This window comes from Dendrobates tinctorius, unplaced genomic scaffold, assembly GCF_039654945.1.
Source record: "Dendrobates tinctorius isolate UK_male_01 unplaced genomic scaffold, ASM3965494v1 ptg000144l, whole genome shotgun sequence".
NCBI classification, from domain to species: Eukaryota; Metazoa; Chordata; class Amphibia; order Anura; family Dendrobatidae; genus Dendrobates; species Dendrobates tinctorius.
The window spans coordinates 7,410,481-7,434,108 of NW_027361811.1; the positions used below are offsets into that span (position 1 = coordinate 7,410,481).

Below are 23,628 nucleotides of genomic sequence, written 5' to 3' on the forward strand. Positions count from 1 at the left end.
ATGTTATGTATATTTAATGTTGATTAATGTCACCGTAAAATTCTCTGTATGCATTGCTGTTATAGTATTTATGTAGGGCAAGCGTAGTTCCCTAGTTGGCCCACTAGATGGGGATATAGTTATGCTCAGAATGTAAATAGTTAAATGTAGGAGGGGCTAACTGTGGTTAAGCCAGGGAGCATCTGGCATTTTTGTCAGTTGGGATTTGTAGCTCTGACAGGGCAGTTAGCCCCGTAACATTTTAAGAAAGAGTCCAGCCGTCCATAGTCACAGGCCAGGACAGCAACAGGCCAGGAAAGCAGCAAGATAGAGCTACAATGGGCTACAGCAGTGTGGTGCAGAAGTGAAAGTAGGGGTCAGGAGAGAACAGGGTCGCAGGAGACTCCATGATGTGGCAACTTATCGCATGGGCTGATACCCTCAGATCCTGGGCAAAATGGCTGAGCCCAACTGCAGTGAGTGTAAACAGAGAGGATGCTGTGTTACCGTTAAAGGTGGTAGGTCCCCGTAATGTACTGGAGGCCAAAGGAGGTATCACAGGTACCACAGGAGAAGCTATGGCAGTAAAGAAGGACAGGTTACTCGCCATGTGGCAACTGACTTCGGGTACAGATGATCTGATGTCTGGGGCGAAACAGACAGAGGAGTGTCTATCCGTGAAAGAGGCAAACAGAGAGGATGCTGAGAGATTGTCCGTGATGGTCTGACCTGGGTACGTGCTATGTAGCCATGAGAGAAGTGCAGAGAAAGAGGAGGATATGTTTTGTGCAACCAGTGAAAAAACCTGTGGAGTACAAGTATGTGCTGTGTAAAGAAGCTCGTAAAGTCGTTCATTTAAAAGTTGCAATCGATGGTGCCTCAGTTTGTGTGAAATCATCTGAAGAGAGTCCCCTGCAGCAGAGAGGAGACTCTGAAGGAGTTGGACCTGGAGACACAGGTATGCTGACAGAGAACTGTCATGTCTATGTGAGGGGAGGCCAGGACATCGTTGCCCCAGAGTCCTCGGCCACGACTACCACCCTGGCCGACCCTTACACATGCCAAGACGCAAGAAAGCGGTTTTTAAAAATCACGGTTATTCCACAAAATATTGATTTCAGAGCTCTTCCTGAGTTAAAACATTAGTATTGTTGTTTCTAAATGATTATGAACTTGTTTTCTTTGCATTATTTGAGGTCTGAGAGCATTGAATTTTTTTAATTTTGACCATTTTTCTTTGTCAGAATTTTTGCTTGGAAATTTGGAGACATGTTGTCAGAAGTTTATAGACTAAAAGAACAATTTACAAATCAAACTGAACATTTGAAAGTGGTCTCTTAATTTTTACCAGAGCTGTATATATTCAGGAGCCATCTCTCCATACACTGACTTCTGATCTTAAGGTTGGCTAGTGCATATATATTGAGGAGCCAACTCTTCATACACTGACTTCTGACCTTATGGTGGGCTTGTGCATATATATTGAGGAGCCAACTCTTCATACACTGACTTCTGATCTTATGGTGGGCTTTGGCATATATATTGAGGAGTCAACTCTTCATACACTGACTTCTGATCTTATGGTGGGCTTGTGCAGATATGCAGGAGCCACTTTGAATATACTGAGCTGCAGTAAGTCATTGTTCAGTTTAAGAGCAGGAGTGCACATTAAACTCTGTAACTGTTATCTCATCCTAATGTCTGTTTTTTGCTGTCTCTGCATTTCCGCTTCTTTTAGTAAATGAATAAGCTTGTTTTTGTATCCACAATGATTTAATGTGGATATTGTTTTCAAGAAAAAAGAACAAATTTTAACCAGAAAACTGTATGGAATCATTTGTCTAAATTAAAGGGAAATGTGATGCTGCCTGACACTTACTGTGGATTCAGTAACCATGGTGATACAAAGTGTTAGAATAAGAATGTTATAAATGCATTAGAGTACAATGTCAAGTAGGTCTGTCTAAATCTACAGCCAATTGTTAATGATTATTTGTGGTATGTGAAATATGTGCAAAGTGTAAAGCTCTCAGCTGGGAAATACTGTACAATAGATTATATGAAATTGTGCAACAATAGAATTCATTGTGAACCCTCAAGGTAAGAGACTATATGTAAAGAAATTAGTTGCAGTCGCAAACTGTAATTTGCACCTTGTAATTTGATTTCTCATTGTTTCTAACACTTATCAATTATTTCCAGGTTCCATTGTACTATCAGTACCTTCTGCAATGTACCAAAAGCTGAGTACTGGATATTGGTATGGGCCACAGACCTACTGCATAGAAGCCTTTCCAACAGCTACACATCAAAAAGCCTTTATTCTATATACATTTCTGGCAGTATACCTCTTACCGCTGTTAACAATTTGTGTATGCTATGCTTTCATGCTGAAAAGGATGAGTAGGCCTATTGTGGAGCCCATTGACAACAGCTATCAGGTAATGCAAGGGTGTATAGCTAAAGAAAGAGCTGATATTGATGTTAATCATCCACAATTAAGGCAGATTCTGCCTTCATTTTACCAAATGTACTGCCCACTCTGACTGTTATTATGTATAATTTATTCACTTATATAACTCAGAATAGAGATTCCACTTGTCTGATTACTTACACTGGCTACATGAAATAAACTCAAATTTATGCTAAATATAAAAAAAAACTATGGTATATCCATAAAAGCCATTGGTGGGACATGATAGTCAGAACAATGCTTCAAAGGGAGTATTCTCTGCTGCCCTTCCACATTCTCGTATAACTCCATACACATCACAGTAAATCATGATTAGAGAGGAGTGAATCAGTTTGCAGAATACTGGTTCAGCGGCCACATCAATAGTCCATGACTGCCGGATGGGAGCTTAGAGAACCGCCTCCTAACTGCCGGAATCCCTTGCACCTTCTTTGATTTGTAAGTCTGGTAAAATGTCATTATTGCAGCATGACAAACATACAGTATGATGTTCCATAAGACACACTAATCAGAAGAGATGCGGGGAATGGCAGCAGGTAGAAGGAGGATCACAGGGTTCTGGTGGCTATAGACTACTGGGATGGCCAGTGGGCCCAAGTCCTGAGAATTGATTTAATACTTTCTACTCTCTGATATCTGTGACTGATGAGAATTGAGAGTTTATCAGTAGGTCTTGTTAGAAGTGACTTTTTTATGGGTTTAGTTTTTTAAAAGACCACTGACTTAAAGTGCTCCGAGTCCTAACTTTAAGTGATTGTAACCTTTCACTTCTTTTTTGCACAGCTGAGACAATGGCAGGAGGGCACGGCTGAGATACTGGCAGGGGGGCACGGCTGAGATACTGGCAGGCGGGCACGGCTGAGACACAAGAGGCAGGAACTGACTGGGAAGGCACAGGAACACGGGCAGGAAAGAGTGGTGTATGGTTCACACAGGAGGTGCAGGAATTGGTTTCAGGAAGGATGGAAATATAGACAGGTATGAGGGAACAGGTTTGGACCTGTTCACACTGGAGAAGAACAGAGAGGAGCTGCAGTTTGCAGGAAGAGGTTCTTCAGCAGCAAGAGCAGAGCAAAGCGAAACTGCAAGGGATGCGGAGAGGAGCTGCAGCAAGAGGGTCTGCAACAGGAGGGAAGCAAGGCAGAGCCGCAAGAGTGCAGAGCACAAGCAGACGGAGAGGACACAAGAATAGACACAGCATGGAAAGGAGCCACAGACAAGGAGACTAACAGACAGAGGTAGGACTGAGTTCAGACAAGGTAAAGGTACGAGACAAGGTACCGGTACAAAGACACAGAGACCTAGACATACTGCCTCCTGGAGGACAGAGAGGACAGGTATGAGACAAGGTTAGGAGCAATAGCACAGAGACCAGGATATTCTGCCTCCTGAAGGGCGGACGGACAGGTACAAGACAAGGCAAGCAACAATAGCACAGGGACCAGGATATTCTGCCTCCTGGAGGGCGGACGGACAAGTACAAGAAAAGGTTAGGAACAAGGACACAGAGACCAGGATATTCTGCTTCCTGGATGGCGAAACAGACAGGTGTAGATACATGTCTGGGAATCAAGCCTCCAGAGAAGGCGAAATACAGGACAGGACCTGGCAGCTCAGTAGCAAGACTCTGAGTAAAGCCATTGCTCAGGCTTCCTCCTATGGGCGAGTGTTGTGAGTTCATTTTCCCTTCACCATTGAGGTCTGATGAACTCCCTCTTCTGGTGAAGGAAGGTAGTGAGGCTGATTACAAAGCACCTGAGCAGAATGATGATGACTGGGTGACTGGAATTGCTGACTGGATATAAGGCAGCCGACGCCCTTCTGCCTTGTGGTGATTTCTCTGAGGGATTCTTGGAGACCAGTCTGATTCCTGCTCCTCAAAAGCTAAGTTTTCTGCTCTGCTTTTTGCATTTGTGTTTTGGTTTTGTTTTGCCTTGTTTTTCTGGATTTCTGCCTTTCCCTGCTGGGTGAGCTGAATTCCTTTTTGCTCTGTCTTCAGAAAATACCTGAGTACTGATATAGTCTTTTTGAAGCCTAGCGTCTTCAGGGCTTTTTTCCCTATCAGTCTGTTGACTATTGTTTTGAGAGGGTTTTGGTGGATTGCAGACAGCAGCTTTTCTATCCTGTCCTATTTAGTTAGCTTGGGCCCCATCATTTGCTCAGCCTATCTTTCTATCTGTGTGAGTGTTTTTTCATCTTGCTTCACCGTCATATGTTGGGGGCTGCCTTTTGCTTTGGGGTCTGCCCTGGGGCAGTTTAGATTTCCCTTTCTGTCTTTAGGCTATGTAGTTCTCCGGCTGTGATCGAGGGGTCTAGGGCACCGTAGGAACCCCCCACGGCTACTGCCAGTTGTTGTTGTTAGGTTCAGGGGTCTGCAATCCGATAGCTGCCAACTTCTCTGGTTTTCTGGACTTAGCTAGTATTTCTGTTTTTGCCTCCTATGAATCATTCATAGCAGGCGAGGGTGCCTTAAGTACTGGAGACCTCTTAACAATTGGCCGGGGACACATTAGGCAAATGCACATTGACTCAATAAGAGTTCTGTGTCACCCCCCTATGCACACAGCCAGGAAGTATGCAGAGAGCAGGCAGGAGGCACACAGCATGGAGCCGGCAGAAGACAGAACTCACCGCATGGCCCAGAGTAGTGAGTAAGTTGGTGTGAAAGTCAGGTGGGGGATGGGAGGCTATGCAGTGATGCCGGCAGGGTTGTTACAGTTATGTGAATATTGCAATGATCACAGGGGATGCTTATTTTTTTCAATGAGGTAGCATGATCCCATTTACTCATTTTTGTAATCCGAATACATTGGTCATTTTGCCTCTTTCATGATGCTGCATGTGTAGTACTGACAGAATTTTGTTTTTACAGTAGCTCTTTATGTAGGTCTTTTTGGTCTGATGAATGGCCTGTATATTTATGTTGAGGCTATATTAAGTACCTAAGGTCCCTTTACTATATATCTGTTTTTTTTTAGACTGCATTATTATTTTGGGCACTGCATGGAATGGCATTTTGATATGTAGTAACCTGTCCTATATGCAGGAATCAATATAAGGGAACAATCTGCACATCCTGATTGTCTTTAATCTAATTTGATCGAATAGATCATTCTGTATTTTGAAAGCTGCTGATATACAGTCTATCGGGTCACATATCGCAGGACCGTGGACACTGTCAGTTTTTTATTTTCCTTGTCTTGTCTGTTGGTTTATGGTCCCTCCCCTCACTCCTTCACTGAGGTTTCCTTTATATATGCTTCATTTTATTACATATTACCTAATAAAGGTTAAGTTTTAATTTATCCACTTGCTACTCACAACGTATTTCTCATTGGATAACAAAATCGCTTTTCCTGATTTACATTACTGTAATTTTTATAGTAAATATACTTCAAGGGTCAGAGACAGAATCTTAAATAATCCAGAAAATCACGTTGTAGGATTTTTAAATAATTAATTAGTGTTTTATTGCATGAAATAAGTATTTGATACAATCGAAAAACAACTTAATATTTGGCACAAAAAATTTTTTGCAATTACAGAGCTCAAACGTTTCCTGTAGTTCTTCACCAAGTTTGCACAAACTGCAGTAGGGATTTTGGCCCACACCTCTATATACTGTAGATCTTTTCCAGATCTTTCAGGTTTTGGGGCTGTTACTGGGCAATATTGAGCTTCAGCTCCCTAAGAAGATTTTCTATTGGTGTCAGGTCTGGAGCCTGGCTAGGCTAGTCCAGGATCTTGAAATGTTGCTTACGGAGCCACTCCTTAGTTACCCTGGTTGTGTGTTTCAGGTAATTGTCATACTGGAATACCCAGCCACGACTCATTTTCAATGCTCTTACTGGTGGAAGGAGGTTGTTTGCCAAAATCTCATAATACATGACCATAGCCATTCTCACTTCAATACTGTGAAGTTGTCCTGTCCTCTTTGCAGAAAAGCACCCCCAAACTATGATGTTTCCCCCACCATGCTTCACGGTTTTGATGGTGTTCTTGGGGTTGTACTCATCCTTCTTCTTCCTCCAAACACTGTGAGTGAAGTGGATACCAAAAACTTCTATTTTGGTCTCATCTGACCACATGACCTTCTCCCATGCCTCCTCAGTATCATCCAAATGGTCACTGGCAAACTTCAAATGGAGATGTGCTGACATGAGCAGGGGGACTTTGCGTGCCCTCCGGGATTTTAATTAATGATGGCGTAGTGTGTTACTAACGGTAATGTTTCAGACTATGGCCCTAGCTCTCTTCTTGTCATAGATCAGGGCCTCCCATGTAGTTCTGGACAGATTCTTGACCTTTCTCAGAATCATTCTTACCCAATGAGATGAGATCTTGCATGGAGCCCCAGACCAAGGAGGATTGACAGACAATTTTTGCTTCTTCCATTTTCTAATAATTGTGCCAACAGTTGTTGCCTGAAAGAAATGAGAGCAGGGTCCATTACAGTAATATACTGTATAATAACTGTATGGGTGCTACATCCAGTAGTGGAATAAGACTTCAATATAAAAGAAGAAAAAAGAAACTACAAAATGATGTGCACACTCAAAAATATAAGTAAAATATAAAAATATTTATTGGCAAACAAGAGACATACATTTAAAAACAAGTAAAACCATACAGTGGTGCAGGTCCTAATGCTCACAACAATATGTGCAAAATATGCACTTTACTCAGCAATCAGGAAAGGCATCAATACTTCCAAATAATGTGGACACTACAATGCAGTGTGTACCCTCCAAAAGATGCAGATAAAATAGAGCTCCAGAAATGTGCCAAAAAATATAGACATCCAGTGCAGTGTATATCATCAAAGCGTGAGCTGATTAATACTCCAGTCACCAACTGAGACTGATAAAGCAAAACTGGCTCTGGTGTCCTGAACTCCTCCCACAGAAAAATCATCAGCTTCTACCGGCGTACCTGTTTGAGGTGCTGGTCCACCATCAGGGATTCCACAGCAGTACGACCCAGCTCCCGCATTCTTGGTTCCAGTGCTCAGGGTTGAAATAACGGACACAGATACCGGTTCTGATGCCAAATTGACGATTTTACTTTCTTCTTCAACAGTCCCGGACACATCAGTTACATTACAGTTCACACAGCCTTCCTCCTGCACTTTCCCTTGCTTACTTTCCATGTCCTCACGCAAATTCCGATGGTAGTAGCACCCTAGGCAGTACCGCAGCATCACTATAGTGAGACCTCAAGACATAGGGGATCCTGTTCATCCGCTTCGCTTCATACTTGCAGACTTCAGCCCTATTTAAGATCTGCCACATGTTGAATACTCTGCGTCCTGCATGACTCTTGGACCACTTGTCCCTTTCCGTTCCTGCTACTGTCATAAGCTGTAATTTCCATGGGTGCTCTGGTCTTATCCAGCAAGTGCCTGACTGTGCGCGTGCTTTTCTGCTTCTCCAAAAACGTTGCGCAGCTGCTATGGCGTCCTGGGCTTAGAGCCCCTGTGGACTTGTCGGGCGTGCTCACCCCTCTGAACTATTGGTATAACCTACACTAGCTTAACCCAAAGCAGCTCCTCCTACAGTTAACCTTTATGTGAACTATCAACTATACCTAACAAGCCCCACTAGTATACCCCCATCTACTGGCCCACAAAAGAATCAGCATCATGTTGTGGGTTTGTTTTGCTGCAGGAGGGACTTGTGCACTTCACAAAATAGATGGCATCATGAGTAAAGAAGATTATGTGGCAATACGGAAGCAACATCTTGAGAGATCAGTCAGGAAGCTTGGACGGTAATAGGTCTTCCAAATGGACAATGACCTGAAGCATACTGCCAAAATGGTAAAGTAGCTTAAGAGTAACAAAATCAATCTTTTCGAGTAGCCACCACAAAGCCCTGATCTCAATCCTATTGAAAATTTATGGACAAAGCTGAAAAGGCAGGTGCGAGCAAGGCGACCTACAAATCTGGATCAGTTACACCAGTTTTGTCAGGAGGAATGGGCCCAAATTGTGACCAACTATCATAAGAAGCTCATGGAAGGATATCCCAAACGTTTGACCCAATCAGTCAGTTTAAGGGCAATGGTACCAAATACTAATTAAAAGTATGTAAACTTTTGACTTTGCAGAAAGTAATAAAAATGCCTTAAAACATTCTCTTTCTTTCATTATTCTGGCATTTGGCAAATATTAATAAATATGGTAATCTTAATTGACCTAAAACGGGAAAATTTTATTCTGATTTCATGTCAGATATTGAGAAATGCATATGTATATTTACTAGGTTTGCTGCCCCTAATGCCAACCCTGTGTAGACAGCCACTAAAAGAGCCTAGTAATAGCCTCCATTCCTTAAAGGCTAATTTAACAGCGAGAAGGTCACAATTCTCCACATCATCATTTCAGATGAAAATTTTCTTGAGAAAAATGCACATGGCCACAAATTCATCAGAGATTTGGAACCCTGAGATAAAACAGCCACTACCCCCGACCGCCGAAGCATCCACCTCCATAATGAATAGTTCTTGAACATTGGATTGGATTAGAACAGGAGCAGACATAAAACACTATTACGGTAATTTTTTTTAAAAGTCCTAATAACAAACAAACCTTGAGATCCACGCCTTAAGTGTGTAAAGTCTAAATGGTTTATCATTCTGATAGAAACCCCTAATGAGTTTCATATAATAGTTTGCGAATCCTAGAAAATGTTGCAGTTCTTTCAGATCACTAGGTTGAAATCAATCAGCTGATAAATTGAACCCCAGGAATGAAATTTCCTGAAAAAATAAATTTTTCAATTTTAGCAAAGAATTCTCCTTCAACGTTTGTAATACTATATGGATATGTTCCTAGTAAAAATCCTAATCAAGCGTAAAATGTAAATATCATTAAAATGAAGCCGTCAACAGGATTTTGCTAAGTTACCTACACACACTGTCAGTTTGAAGCTGTTATTCTGATTAAAATGATACCTGGGGTGAAGAAATCCATCTTGTGGTTCTTGTGTAATCAGTGTTAGAAGTCTTCAGTTACCGTAATGTGATTTTTGTGCTCTGGGGAGGGACTGTAGGCAGAGTCTTATCTTCCTGCTCTAGGGCAGAGAAACCAAGGAGAGACCTGCCCACAGGCCACCCAGAAGCACAAACATGTTCCTCTTCATAGAGACAGAGAGAGGTACACGGGGAGAGATACATAGAGAGAGAGGCAGAGAGAGACAGACAGATAAATAGAGACAGACAGACTGTGAGAGACAGGCACAGAGATGCAGAGAGAGACAGACAGACAGAAAGACAGAGAGGGAGAGACAGAGTGAGAGACAGAAAGAGACAAAGAAAGACAGACAGATGCTGTGGCTGGGTCACTGTCATACTCTGTGCTGCTAGGGCAGGGGTCATTGACATACTCTGTAGTGCTGTGGCTGGGTCTCTGGAGGGGCCTGTGTACGTATGAGTGATTGATGTATAAGACTAGGTTCACATTAGCATTCGGGGGCTTTACAGAGAGCTGCGTACTTCCTCTGTTAAGCCCCACCTACTCGTACCTATCTTTAACATTGGGTATGCAGGACATGCGGATATATGTGGATGTATGCGGATACGTTGTTTTGATGCGCCTGCCGACCGCACAGGAACGCAACAAGTTGCGTTTTGCGCAGACGAAGGGCGCGTCAAAACAACGCATCTGCATGCATTTTCATACATCCGCATGTCCTGCGTACCCAATGTTAAAGATAGGTACGCAGGACGCATGCAGAAGTATGTGGAAGTAGGCAGGGCTTAACGGAGGACGTACGCAGCCCTCTGCAAAGCCCCCGAACGCTAATGTGAAACCAGCCTTAAGGTACTGTCACACTAAACGATCGCACCAGCGATCATGACAACGACACGACCTGGGAGAGATCGTTAGAACATCGCTATATGATCGTTAGCTTCCAAACAGGAAGATCTCATAAACGACACATTAGCGATCAGCGATCTGTATAACGACCTCGGCGGTCATTGGGACCTGTCACACAGCATGTATTGTTAAAAGACCCCGACCTAGATAGGCGTGATTGAGCGCATCATTTTCCACTCCCCTCAACACAGATTGGTCGTCACTATATGGCACGGTATGGCATGACTGTTGATGTCTCAGCTCTCGCTTTGTAATTGGACGACCGAGTAATAAAGGACGACGCAATAGCGCTCCCTTTCATTGTTCTCGAGCGCTGTGGTTATTTTATTGCGTCCTGCCAGCCTTCTGCGATTCAGCACCTGCGATCCATTGTGTGGCGCTGCTGCGTTTGCCCTCGATTCATTGATTCCATCACGATCTCCATACATTCTTGTAAGGTAGGCACTTATTTGTAATATTTTTAAAAATTTTTGTGTCATTAAAATTTTTGAATTATATGTTATATTTATATTTATATCTGTCTTTATAAACTGCAGCCTTGGTAGTTTTCCTGCCACCGCCTTCCGCTATCACATATCTATCTCGGACATTTTTGTTTCTGCCGCGCCCACCATTACTGTGTTGTCGGCCATCTCTGGAATTTATTTTTTTTTTGCGCCAGCCATTTTATTTCTGCCGCGCGCCACCATTGCAATTTCTTACCAGCTTTGTTAACACTTGTCGTCTATCTCTTGAATTTTTTGGTGCAGCAAATTTCGTTTCTGCCGCACCCACCACCGCCATTTTATGCAGCTGTGTAAACTGTTGTTGTCCATCAAAATTTTTTTTTTTGTGGGGCAGGCAGCCATTTTTGTTTCAGCCGTGCCCACCTCCACCATTTTATGATCCTAGCTGTGTTATAAGTTGTTGGTAATGTACGCATTTTAATTTATCATACCTTTCAATAAAACAAATGTTTCTAGTAGTATTGTGCCATTTTAACATTATCCTTTCATTATTACAGATGGCTGATAATCACGAATTCCTGCGGGACTTCATAGAGATGTACCGCACGATGCCATGCTTATGGAGAATAAAGTCGGCTGATTATAGTAACCGACTTAAAAAGAAGGAGGCTTACCAAAATCTCGTCGACCTTTCAAAACAACATTACCCCAATGAGCCAGCGGATGAAGCATCGGTGAAAAAAAGGATTCAGGCCCTCCGCACAGTGTACCGCAAAGAACTGAACAAAGTCGAGAATTCAACCAAGTCTGGAGCGGGGTCAGAAGATGTATATGTGCCCAAACTTTGGTACTTTGAACTTCTCTCTTTCACAAGGGACCAAGAAGTACCGAGAAAAATGGCATCTATCTTGGCACCAGACCCAGTGATCCAGCATGACTCCCCTGTCGGTGATGTAAGTACCTTAATTGTACAACTCATAGTAATGTACATGGCCATTAGGAATAGAATTTATGAATAATTAAGGAAACATTGACACAATAGTAGACGTTATCCCATAACGTACTGATAATTGATCTAGCTTAACGTTTGAGGCCTACCTATTTGACATACCGTTGAAGGACATATAATAACCATTGATACAACCCCCTTTATCAAACTTGTAGCTGTATTTGGCTGTTATACTGTGAAGGTATATTTCTTTTGCTTGTGATGTAACATGTATTTTCTGTTCCCACAGGACACAGAAGAGGCTGGCATTTCTACACCCATAATCACGCCCGAGCAGCACAGCTTCGCAACTACGGTGCAAGAGGAGGAAACAGTAGAGACACCATCCCCATCTGCACCATCCGCCTCTGTGCCGAGGCAATTGACATTTTCCGGTCGCAAAAGGAAGGCCCCCACCTCGGAGACCCCACAATTTATCAAACTGGCCAAAAAAGTTTTAACTACACCTCAGAACCTGACCGGCTTTGCGTTCTATGCAAATGAAAAACTGCCTACACTAGACCCAGTTCAGCGTGTCCATGCTGAAAGGCTTATGCTACAAGTTTTGAGTGAAGCAGCAATGGGGAAACTTACAGACACAACAGCTTTCATGGACAGACGTCAGTACCCCCAAAACGCTTGGCCGCAGAATCCTGAGACTCCAGAGCCTACAATGTGGAGGGAGCATCCGCCGAACTAAGGCCATGTTCCAGCACCTTTTTATTTAACTCCGCCTAGGCACCGTCTTAATGAAAAAGATCCATATTTTTTACAATTGTAGTTATGCACTTATTTCTTTATATAAATTTTGTTTGTTATATATATTTATATAATTTTTATTTTTCAAATTGTTAAAGTTTTTTTAAAATTAAAATGATATATTTTACATGAATTGTGGTGTCGTTTTCTTGCCTTTGTTTGTTATTAGAACATTGTGGTTAACAACACTTAAAAGATGGCTGTACACATGAACATCTTTTACTAAAAATACAATCCAGCCACGTATATAATCAGAAAATATAAAAAAATTTATTTCTGATATATTTGGATACTATGTTTCTTTAAATCTTTTTCAACATCACAAACAACGGGGTTTAACAAAAAAACATAAATAAAACAAAACAAAAAAAAAATTACTGGCTACTGCCACCCTCTTGTACACCCGCCAAGAACCTCTCCAGCATCACTCCGTGCACGTCCATGGCTTCCAGAGTGACAGCCATAGCTGCTCTCATCCGCCGGTGAGATGCCAGCAGTGCCTGTGCTGTGGGTAATTCTGTGGATGAAAAGAGAAATCTAAACCTGGCAACTATAGAGACTCTAGAAACAAAAGGTACATGGTTTTTGTTTTTATCCTTACGGTATTGTGGCGGAACAGTTCTTTCTGGTGAGGGGCTAATAGCCCACCCCGAAGCACTGGCACCAACGGCTATGGGAAAAAAAAAGGAAAATATTTCACGGCAACCCTTCATCCTTTCCAAACACAAAAGTTTAAGTACCCCTTTTTTTTGTTATTTTATTTTTCAAAATAAATGGCTTTACTTACCGGATGGAGAGGCCACATCAATATCCTGGAGTGATGCTGGAGATGGGCTTGAAGCGGGCAAAGGGGTAGGTGGTGACCCTTCTTGATCCACCGTAGATGCTGGGGCTGTTGTTTGACCATACTGCGATGGTGGGCTTGATGGTAATGGTGGTTCTACAGCTAGGGAAAACAATCCATAGATATCTGCATGTTAAATGCGGTCTTTCATTGAAACCAAAAAAAAAAAAAAAAAAGGCCGAATATTGTTCTGCGAGATGTTACATCGTCACCGGTATTTGAATACCGCTAACAACAATTGAATAATAACAATTATTTATGTTATTCTCCACTGTGCAAGTTCATGTTTATTTTGAAGTAACAACAAAAAAAAAAAAAAAAGGAAAATAATATTCAAACTTCTTTTAACTTTCACTTCACCACATTGCTATGTCCCAGCATAGAAAACAGAAAGCAAAAAACACAAATATCCTGAACTAAAAGTTAAAAATATACTGCAAATAATGCATAAAGGTAATAATAATAATAAGGGTATTTAGTAAACATAATTTTGATCAAAATAATGTACAAGCCATCCCGCCACGTCACGGCAACCCTTGTGGGACAGTCCCTACTCTAGTATTTAAAACCTTATCACTTGCCAAGTGGCGTGAATGTGAATAAGGGTCGAGCGGCTGAACCACTTGTAACAGCTTAGGCCAGACTGGATGGCTTTCCCAGCTCAGAAAAAGGGCGGTCACACCCCTATATGCACTGAATGCACAATGAAATGAATAAAAAACAAATCTGAACTGAGACAAGTAAGTTAATGTGTATGCACAATGTAAGTGCATTTTAACACATGACCATTAACCAGAGAAAACAGAAAGCAAAAAACACAAATATCCTGAACTAAAAGTTAAAAATATACTGCAAATAATGCATAAAGGTAATAATAATAATAAGGGTATTTAGTAAACATAATTTTGATCAAAATAATGTACAAGCCATCCCGCCACGTCCCAGCATAACCTCATGGCATTTTGAAAACTGTTAACAATTGAACAGTTACCAAATGCTGAACGTGCAATCTGAGATATGAAGCGGTAACGCACACGTTAATAGACAACATACAACTTAAAAGAAATTTTTTTCATATCCTGTCAAAAACACTCACCCTCTCCACTTTGGTTGTCGGACCGGATGTTTGCTATGCGCTGGCTGGAACGGTAGCGCAGATCTGCTAGTTTCTTCCGTATCTGCGTCGTACTGCGCTCGATGCCAAACCTGCGCATGAGGCCTCTTTTAATTTTTTTCAACACCCTCTTCTTATGAAGCATGGGCCGTACGTGTGTGATGCAATTATAGTCCCTCGCGTCGACTTCCTGTATTAGGAATCGAACCTCAGGCTCTCCCCAGGGTACAGAACGCCTGGAAGCCATATTGTTTTGAATATTTTTCTCTAGGCCGCATTAACGCCGCCCACCCGTGCGTCATGACGTCACGGCGCACGGGTACGCAGATGCGTCATTGTTTTCCCACAGCCTCTTTGAGAACACACCTGAGATGCATATGTGTGGGCTTAACCTCATTTTTCCTTCTGCCCATTGCTCACACCGCTACAATCACACCCCTTATCTTGCCCTCCCCCCATAACTCCCCCCTCACCATCACACTCCTCATTTGGAGTTATCCCCAGTACTGCCCCCTCCCCATCTCAACCCTCTTGTTTTTTGCCTTCTCGATATTAATGCCCCCTCCCCATCACACCTACGAATAGCCCTCACCCCATTACTGACCCCTCCCTATCTCACCCCCCCATTTGCGTAATCCACATTACTTCTCTCAAATTGTTCAAATTAATAAAATAAACACAACATAAAATTGGAAAGTTAGGGTTTTTTTTATTAACACAAACTTTTAAACAGGATAACCAAGCAATGTTTTACATGCAAACTATATCTGATGCTGCCAAGTCACAGCACCAGGCCCGTTGAAGTATTGGCAGTACTTGTCTCGGCTGGCCTTTGCATCGTCCTTGGTCCTGCCTTGATTGACAGGTTGAAGTCCTGCAATAGCGGGATCATTCTCACACCATTCTCCGAGCACCACGTCACCATTGCTGTCTGAGTCCATGAAGCCTGGCGGACTGTATGCTGCAGCATCGCGTTGTCGTAAAAAATTGTGCAGCACGCAACAGGCAAACACCACGGAGTCTATGGATTCCAGCTTCATGTTTATTGGAGTGTGGAAAACCCTGAAGCGGTTGGCCATGATGCCGAACGCATTCTCAACAACGTGGCGTGCCCTTGACAGTCTGTAATTAAAAATGCGCCTTTCCTCTGTCAAAGTCTTTTGTAGGTACAGCTTGACAAGATGCGCATGAAGGGGTAAGGCTTCATCGCCCACAAACACAAAGTTAAGATTGGCGGTGGTGTCCATGTTGGTTGGCAAGTGCAGTTCAGAGTTATTCAAGCTTTCACCAAAAATAGTGTGCTCCAAAACGCTTCCGTCCGAAACCCTCACGTTCATGCCAACATCAACGTTTATCTATAATAATAAATGCCCTAAGCAGCTTCCGGTTGTAACAACTTCCGTCCAGTTGTAACCGGTGACGTCACCGCACACCTCTTTCCATGTTAACCCTCAGCACACACACTCCTCTCACCTTTCACCATCTCCACTCACTTCCACTCACTCTTTCACTCCACATACGACCCTTTCTCTCACTCCGTCTCTCATACTCACGCTGTCATCGCCGCTGATCCACGATCCCCGCCATCCTGGATCCAGACGTCCTCCACGCCGGCGACATGTTCTTGCGGCGATCCCATTTTGGATCGGCGAAATCCCGCGATAGTCAAGATGGCGTCGCCGCAAGAACATGTCGCCGGCGTGGAGGACGTCGGGATCCAAAATGGCGTCGGCGAAATCTCGCGAGATTTCGCCGACGCCATTTTGGATCCCGACCGCATCCACGCCGGCGACATGTTCCTGCGGCGACGCTATTTTGGATCGGCAAAATCCCGCGATACTCAAGATGGCGTCGCCGCAAGAACATGTCGCCGGCGAGGACGACGTCGGGATCCAAAATGGCGTCGGCGAAAACTCGCGAGATTTCGCCGATGCCATTTTGGATCCCGACGTCGTCCACGCCGGCGACATGTTCTTCCGGCGACGCCATCTTGAATATCGCGGGATTTCACGATACTCAAGATGGCATCGCCGGCGTGGACAACGTCTGGATCCAGGATGGCGCCGGCGGAAGAAGATGTCGGGGATCGTGGAGCAGCGGCGATGACAGCGTGAGTATGAGAGACGGAGTGAGAGAAGGGGTCGTATGTGGAGTGAAAGAGTGAGTGGAGATGGTGAAAGGTGAGAGGAGTGTGTGTTGAGGGTTAACATGGCAAGAGGTGTGATGATATGGCATCCTCCCGATGCGATAGCATCGGGCCATAATCTAGTAAATTCATAATTGGCGTTCACAAGGGCCATGAGGATCACGCTGAAGTAGCCCTTGTAGTTATAGAAATAACTTCCGCTGTTGGCTGGTTGCGTGATGCGCACATGTTTGCCATGCAAGGCCCCACCACAGTTAGGGAACTGCCAAATACGTTCAAAATCACATGCAATTTTTTTCTATTCCGCCACGGATTTAGGAAAAGGCATGTAGCTCCGTAAACTCTGGTCGATGGCGTTGCATGTCTCTGGGATTAACACGCTGAGGAGTGATCGGGAAACAGCTGCTGAAAATTGCAAGTCTTTCATTGAACGTCCAGTTGCCAGGAATCGCAGCGTGACAGCCAAACGTTCCTCTGCCGAAACAGCTGCACGCATCCGTGTATCCTGCCGTTCAATGAGTGGCCTCACACATTCCAGTAGGAGCTTAAACGAATCCTTCGACATCCGTAGATAATTGCGGAAATCCTGCGGATTCTTCTCCTGTAACTCCCTCACTAGATGCATGTGGGTGAATTTGGACCGCTGCTCAAGCCATTCTCTGGTCCACATGCGACGCTTTCATTTGGAGCTCCTCTGTTCCGCCCGCGCCTCTTCTTGTCAATCTCCCTCCATCAGTAAAGCTGCTGCCACAATCACACGCTCCGCGGTGGACATGTACATTATGTGCAACCTGCCCGGTAAAAGGAAGAGAAAAGTTATTTTGAAAGTTTTAAAAAAAAAACAAGAGAAAAAAAAAAAAATTAAGAGAAATTGTTTTAAGTTAACATTGCATTTGTTTATACAGAAAAAATAAGCGAAATTATAAAAGCCCAAAAATGGCGGGGGTAGGCGCGGCTGTGAAAAGATTCCTTGGTTTGCAAATGTTATAGGGGATCAAATATTACAAACAGATTTACTCACAAAGCAACAAAAATCAAAAAATAGATGGGGTGTGCACGGCTAAAAAAAAAAAAAAACAGCAGTAGATATAACAAAAAGTGTATTAAGATTCAAAAAATTAAAAAAAGGAAAAAACAAATAAAAGAAACAATATGTACCTTGCTAAGGAAATCCACAAATCCAGATGGTAGAAATGCCAAAGATGAAGCGCAGTTGTGACTCCGACAGAATCCAAAACCAGTCACACACGATACTATCCTCAGCACGCACAAAGGACTAGCACCAGAATGTAGGTGTAATCCACTAAGCGCGCTAGAACAATAGATGGGGACGCACTTTGATGTTTTCATTTATTGCTGGGGTGATGTTGTGGCCACCAATCGGTGCTGAGGGGCGTTATTACAAACGAAACCTAGTCCCGCCTGCGCCGCTGACATATGAGTCGCCAACGAGGTCGCTCGTCGTTCATAAAAGGGGTCAAACACTACGATTCAGGCTCACCAGCGGGACGCCAGCGATCAAAATACGGTCCTGAACGTTCATACACGATCAGCGACATCGCAGCGGGAGCCACATCGCCGCTACATGTCACACGCAGCGACATCGTCAGCGATGTCGCTGCTGCGTCATAAAATCGATGTCGCTTTAGCGATATCGCGAGCGATCTCGCTTAGTGTGACATGGCCTTTAGAGAGAGAGAGAGACACCACTCATACTTACACAGCCCCCTCCAAGAGACAATATCACAGCAGCTGAGAGTATGTCAGCAACCCTTGCCATAACAGCACAGACTGTAAGCAACCTCGCCATGGCATCTGTCTCTTTGTCTATCTCTGTCTGCCTCTCTGTTTGTGTCTGACTCTCTGTTTGTGTCTGACTCTCTGTTTGTGTCTGACTCTCTGTGTCTCTCTCTGACTCTCTGTGTGTCTTTGTCTGTGTATCTGTCTGTCTCTGTGTATCTGTCTGTCTCTCTCTGTGTATCTCTCTCTCTCTGTATATCCCTACCCCGTGAACCTCTCTCTTTCTGTCTCTATGATGAGGAACGTGTTTGTGCTTCGGGGCACGCATGTGGGCAGATCTCTTCTTGGTTTCTCTGGCTTAGAGCAGGAAGATAAGCCTCTGCCTACAGTCCCCCCAAGGAGAAAGGGCATGTCATTAATCAAGGTATCATTTTAATCTGTATCGCATGGCAATGTCGTTAACTGAGCAAATTCCTCCTGACGGGTTCACTTTAAGGTAAATCACAAAACATCACCCAATTCAATCAGAAAAAATATAATTTGTGAAATTGGAAATACTGCTGGAGTACTAGTTAACCCAAACGGCATGACAAGATTTTTGAATAAACCCTCAGACATTAAAAATGCCATTTTCCACTTTCATTCTTGACGCTTATTAAATTGTGAGACCTTCTAAGGTCAAGCGTAGAAAACCTCTTAGCCCCTGTGACGCTAGTCACAACCCACGGCTTGGCTGTGAATAACCACAGTCAGATGTTCCGGGGTCAATACCAAAAGATCACGTAGTAAACCAAGGGAAAATACAAAGTCACAAGCCAGGTCACATGCCAGGATCAGAATGACAGAGAAACAGCAGATAAGCAAAGGGGCAGTAACAAACGGGTAGTCTGAACACAATGTAAAGGTCAGCAACAGAATATCAGATGCAAAGAGGCAATAACAAACGGGTAGTCTGTACACGGTCAAAAGGTCAGCAACGGAATATAATATCAGATGCAAGGGGCAATGACAAATGGGTAGTCTGAACACGATCCGAAGGTCAGCAGCAGAATATCAGATGCAAAGGGAAAATGACAAACGGGTAATCTGAACACGGTCCAAAGGTCAGCAGCAGAAGATAAGAACTTACAGCACAGGTTACAGGCAAACACACCAGAGAGCACCAGCTTAGAACAAGATTTTGACTGGCAGTGATCTGGGCCAGACAGCTCACCTAACTAGCAGGGCAATTACCAAGAACATGGAGCACCTGTGGAAATCTCTGCACCTTCCAGTCAGATAGGTCAACCGAGCTGTCATTCAAAGCACTGACAGCTCAGCATGCCCCAGCACAGGATAGGATACCAGAGCTGTCCATCCCTGAGTCCCAGACACTCTGAGCAGAGGAATCATGACGGCCCCCATAAGCTGATTATAAAGGTCAGGGAGGAGTGGAAGTGAGTATTCTTAACCATGATTTTGTTCAATTCTCAGAAATTTAGGCAAGGATGGAGGTCACCATCTTTCTTTATTACAAAGAAAAATCCAGCAGCTTCAGAGGAGGAGGAAGAACGAATAGGACCATTCCGTAAATGTTCGTTCACATAATTTATCAATGAAGTACATTCAGGCCCAGACAAATTGTAAAGGTGAGCTTTAATTAATTTGGCATTAGGGACAAGATTAATGCCACAATCATAAGGATGATGGGGGTAATGACTCCTCCTCTTTTTCTGAAAATACATCTCCAAAGTATTTCAAGTAGTATTGAACAGACAGTATAGACAAGATCTTATCTACGTTTTTCTTCACAGCACAAAAACTGGCAACTTAAATCTCCATTGACTTCACAACAAAGAAATAGAGTAGTATACTCTGAAGGAGAATGCAAGGCACCCTGTTGTCCACCATGCCTCTCAGGAATTCTGCTCTCCATCTATACGGCCTGAGTTATGGCCTCCACTAAAGAACAAGATGATCATGAAAAGCCAGAATTGACACCTGAGGGCCACATCGTTCCACTAAGCTTCAGTGAGCCATTTTTGTAATTTTGGTACAATAGTCTTCATCGGTGAGGTTCACCTGTGTCAGGTTCATGATCTTAGCCTCAGTGACCTGGATTCTGTCAGGTTCATCATAAATTAACCCTAAGGTGTCAAAGAGGGCAACAACAGAAACTCGTTCTGTTCCTTATGGCGACAGTGAAAACGCCCAGGTCTGAGAACCCCCTCGCAGGAGGGGCATACTTATTCCTACCTGCTGAGACTCATCCCTTGAAGACCAAGGTTGCAGGGTAAAAATTAAACTACAGCTCTTCCTAAATACACTAAACTCATTTTTCTCTTCCAAAAATTTATCAGAAAAGGCCACCGCATATCAACTGCATATCTGAAGGTACAGACATAGCAGTCACTGCTGTCAGCGAAAAGATATAGGGTGGTTTCATAAGTACCTGGAATTGCAATGATTCAAGATTCCGGTGCTCTTTAGTCAGATTCTGAATCATTTGAGTCAGATTCTCCACCTGAACACAAATGTGTGAATAGGATCCACACTGGCGAACAAAAATAATTGTATATGGCCAGTTGTTATCTGACGCTAAGTCACTTCTCATGAAAAAGCCATGAGGCAGGGAAGACAAGGAGTCCAAGGTAAAAAGCCAGGAGGGTATGTCAAGGACAAAGGGATAAGACAAATAATGGATAGTCAGAGGCAAACTCCGGGGTCAGGTAACTAAAGCCCCCGTTACACACTGCGATATCGCTAGCAATATCGCTGTAAAGTCACCGATTTTGTGACATTGCAGTGATATTGCTAGCGATATCGCTGCATGTGATACTTACCTCCGACCGGCTCCCCCGCTGGTTATCGCTTATCGTGCGAGAAGGTCCTGAACCATTCCTCGTCGGTCACTTCCTGCGGCGCTTCCTGTGGCGCCGACGAGCGACGCGTGGAGCCGGGTGGGAGGACGCAGGATCGCCGCGTCTGACAGGTAAGTAGCGATCCCCGTCCCCAGCGATGTCGCTGGTGAGATCTGCCTGTGTGGCAGCTCACTAGCGACCACTTAGTGATGCACCAGCGATCCTGACCGCGTCATATCGCTGGTCGGGATAGCTGGTGCATCGCTAGGTGTAACGGTACCCTAAGGTCAGAGTGCGTCAAAGGTAAAAGGAGTAATATAAACAAGTAGTCAAAAGGCAAATGCAAAGTATGGCAACAAAGATAATAAAATCAGAACACAGAGCACAGAACAAACATCACTGAGCAAGGCTACAACTGGCAACGATCCGACCATTCCCAGACAGCTAAATGGCCAGGTAATCACCTTAAACGGGTGACATCTGTAGCAAACGCCACGTGCCGGGCCAGAATGTACTGCTGGGCTGTCATTCACAATACTGACAGCCACAACCCTGCCTAAGATTGGATGACTGGGCTGTAACTCACAATACTGATAGCCCAGCATGCTCTTGATTCTATAGGGCAGCCAAGTTGTGACTCACAGCGCCCTAAGTACACTGTGAGTGGTAGAATAATGACATTTACATACTTTTGTCACGTTCCAAATAGATTTTCATCCTCTTCTCTCAATTTTCTGTTGCTGGCTGAAAGTTTTCCTTCAGTTGTAAAACCCTTGGGTGAGACACCTAATTGCGTGCCGGCAATCAAATGTTTCAGCAATCCTTTGATGGAAGAATGCTGATGTCATGCCTTTATCGTTTAACTGTTTTCCATTAAAGTACTGAAAAACTTTCATTTTTTTCTATAGGTTCAGCTTTTGGCAGAGAGATCTGAAGCAGTTCGAGCGAAGATATCCAAGATGGTCGTGGTGATAGTACTTCTCTTTACCATCTGTTGGGGACCTATTCAGCTTTTTATTTTGTTTCAAGCCTTTGATTCAAATTTTCAGAAAAGCTATGAAACCTACAAGCTGAAAATTTTTGCACACTGTATGTGTTACTCCAATTCCTCTGTCAATCCTATTGTGTATGCATTCATGGGGGCTAACTTCAGAAAGTCCTTTAAGAAAGCATTTCCCTTCATATTCAGGCCAAAGGCTGAGGTTGAGTGCATCACAGGAGCTGTGAGGAATGCTGAAATTCACTTCATGTCATCAGGAACCTGAAAAATTGAATAATCAATACTTAAAAATTGCAATAGGCACTGTGTTCTTGTGGTAGCTAAGGACTCAGGAGGGTGGTTTAATGACTTTGCTTAGACGCCAGTCTCAAAGTCAATTACATTGAAATAAGATGATCAAATTTATTAGGCGGTGCATGCCTCTTAATAAATTTGGTGTACCTTTGGATGACTTTGTGCCACACATTGAAATGCATCCCTGCTATGAATAGAGGTAGACTCTTGCTATAATTTAGGAAACGCTCTGCTGTAAATATAGTAAATTTGTTAGCTCATGGTTTGTTTGTTTTTAATCAAATTTTTTTATTGATTTTTATAAAAATGTACACAAAGAAAAAAAAAGAAAAAACAAAGACAAACATTAGAGAAACACAGTTCTCCACCCCCCAACCTTAAGAAGCATTAAATATGAGTTGCTATCTCAAGGTTAACCACATCATGTTCCACTAACCTCTTCCCCCTTTTCATGCCACCTTTAAAAGTGCTCATAGGGATCAATGTTGCAAATTACAGCACAAAATTGACGTGTGCCAAAATTTTTGACTTTTTGAACAACAAAATATTGACATAAAGCTCTCAGTAATTTCCTCTTATTGTATTTTATGTCATTCCTGTTTATTTTGTTTGAGGAGTTAGGCTGTGTTCACATGTAGCGTTTTTTTACACGCGAAATCGCCACGAAAACGCAAAAAAAAAGCATCCCATGCAATCCTATGGGATTCCGCAATGCTGTGCTAATGCTGCGGATTTTTCCGCTGCGGAATCGCATAGCGGAAAAATCTTCAGTATGCTCATTCTTTTTGCGGAATCATGGCGATTCTGCACCCATAGGATTGCATTGATCAGCTTACTTTCCTCATGTGGCTATGCCCACCATGCGTAAAGTGAGCACTTCATGTGCGGATGGTACCCAGGGTCTGGAGGAGAGGAGACAGTCCTCCAGGCCCTGGGTACCATATTCCTGTAAAAAATAGAATAAAAATAAAAAATATTGTTATTCTCACCTTCCAAAGGCCCCCGATGTCCTTCCCGCCTCTCACCACGCTCCCGGCATCTTCCAGTCCCAGTAATGCTTTGCGTGAATGACCGCGATGACGTTGCACTTTCACGAGCGTTACGTCATCGCAGGTCCTTCGCGTAA

General features: G+C 43.4%; 1 protein-coding gene across 1 annotated transcript in view; it reads left to right on the forward strand.

Moving 5' to 3' along the window:
• LOC141049460 (G-protein coupled receptor 54-like) overlaps positions 1-23,383 on the forward strand; it is a 168,307-nt gene extending 144,924 nt beyond the window's left edge. The window contains exons 4-5 of the mRNA XM_073545936.1: positions 2,182-2,420; positions 22,117-23,383. Coding sequence (XP_073402037.1) covers positions 2,182-2,420; positions 22,117-22,473 — 596 coding nt within the window. The 3' untranslated portion in view covers positions 22,474-23,383. The remainder of the gene's footprint in view (positions 1-2,181; positions 2,421-22,116) is intronic.
• The last annotated feature ends 245 nt before the right edge of the window (positions 23,384-23,628 follow it).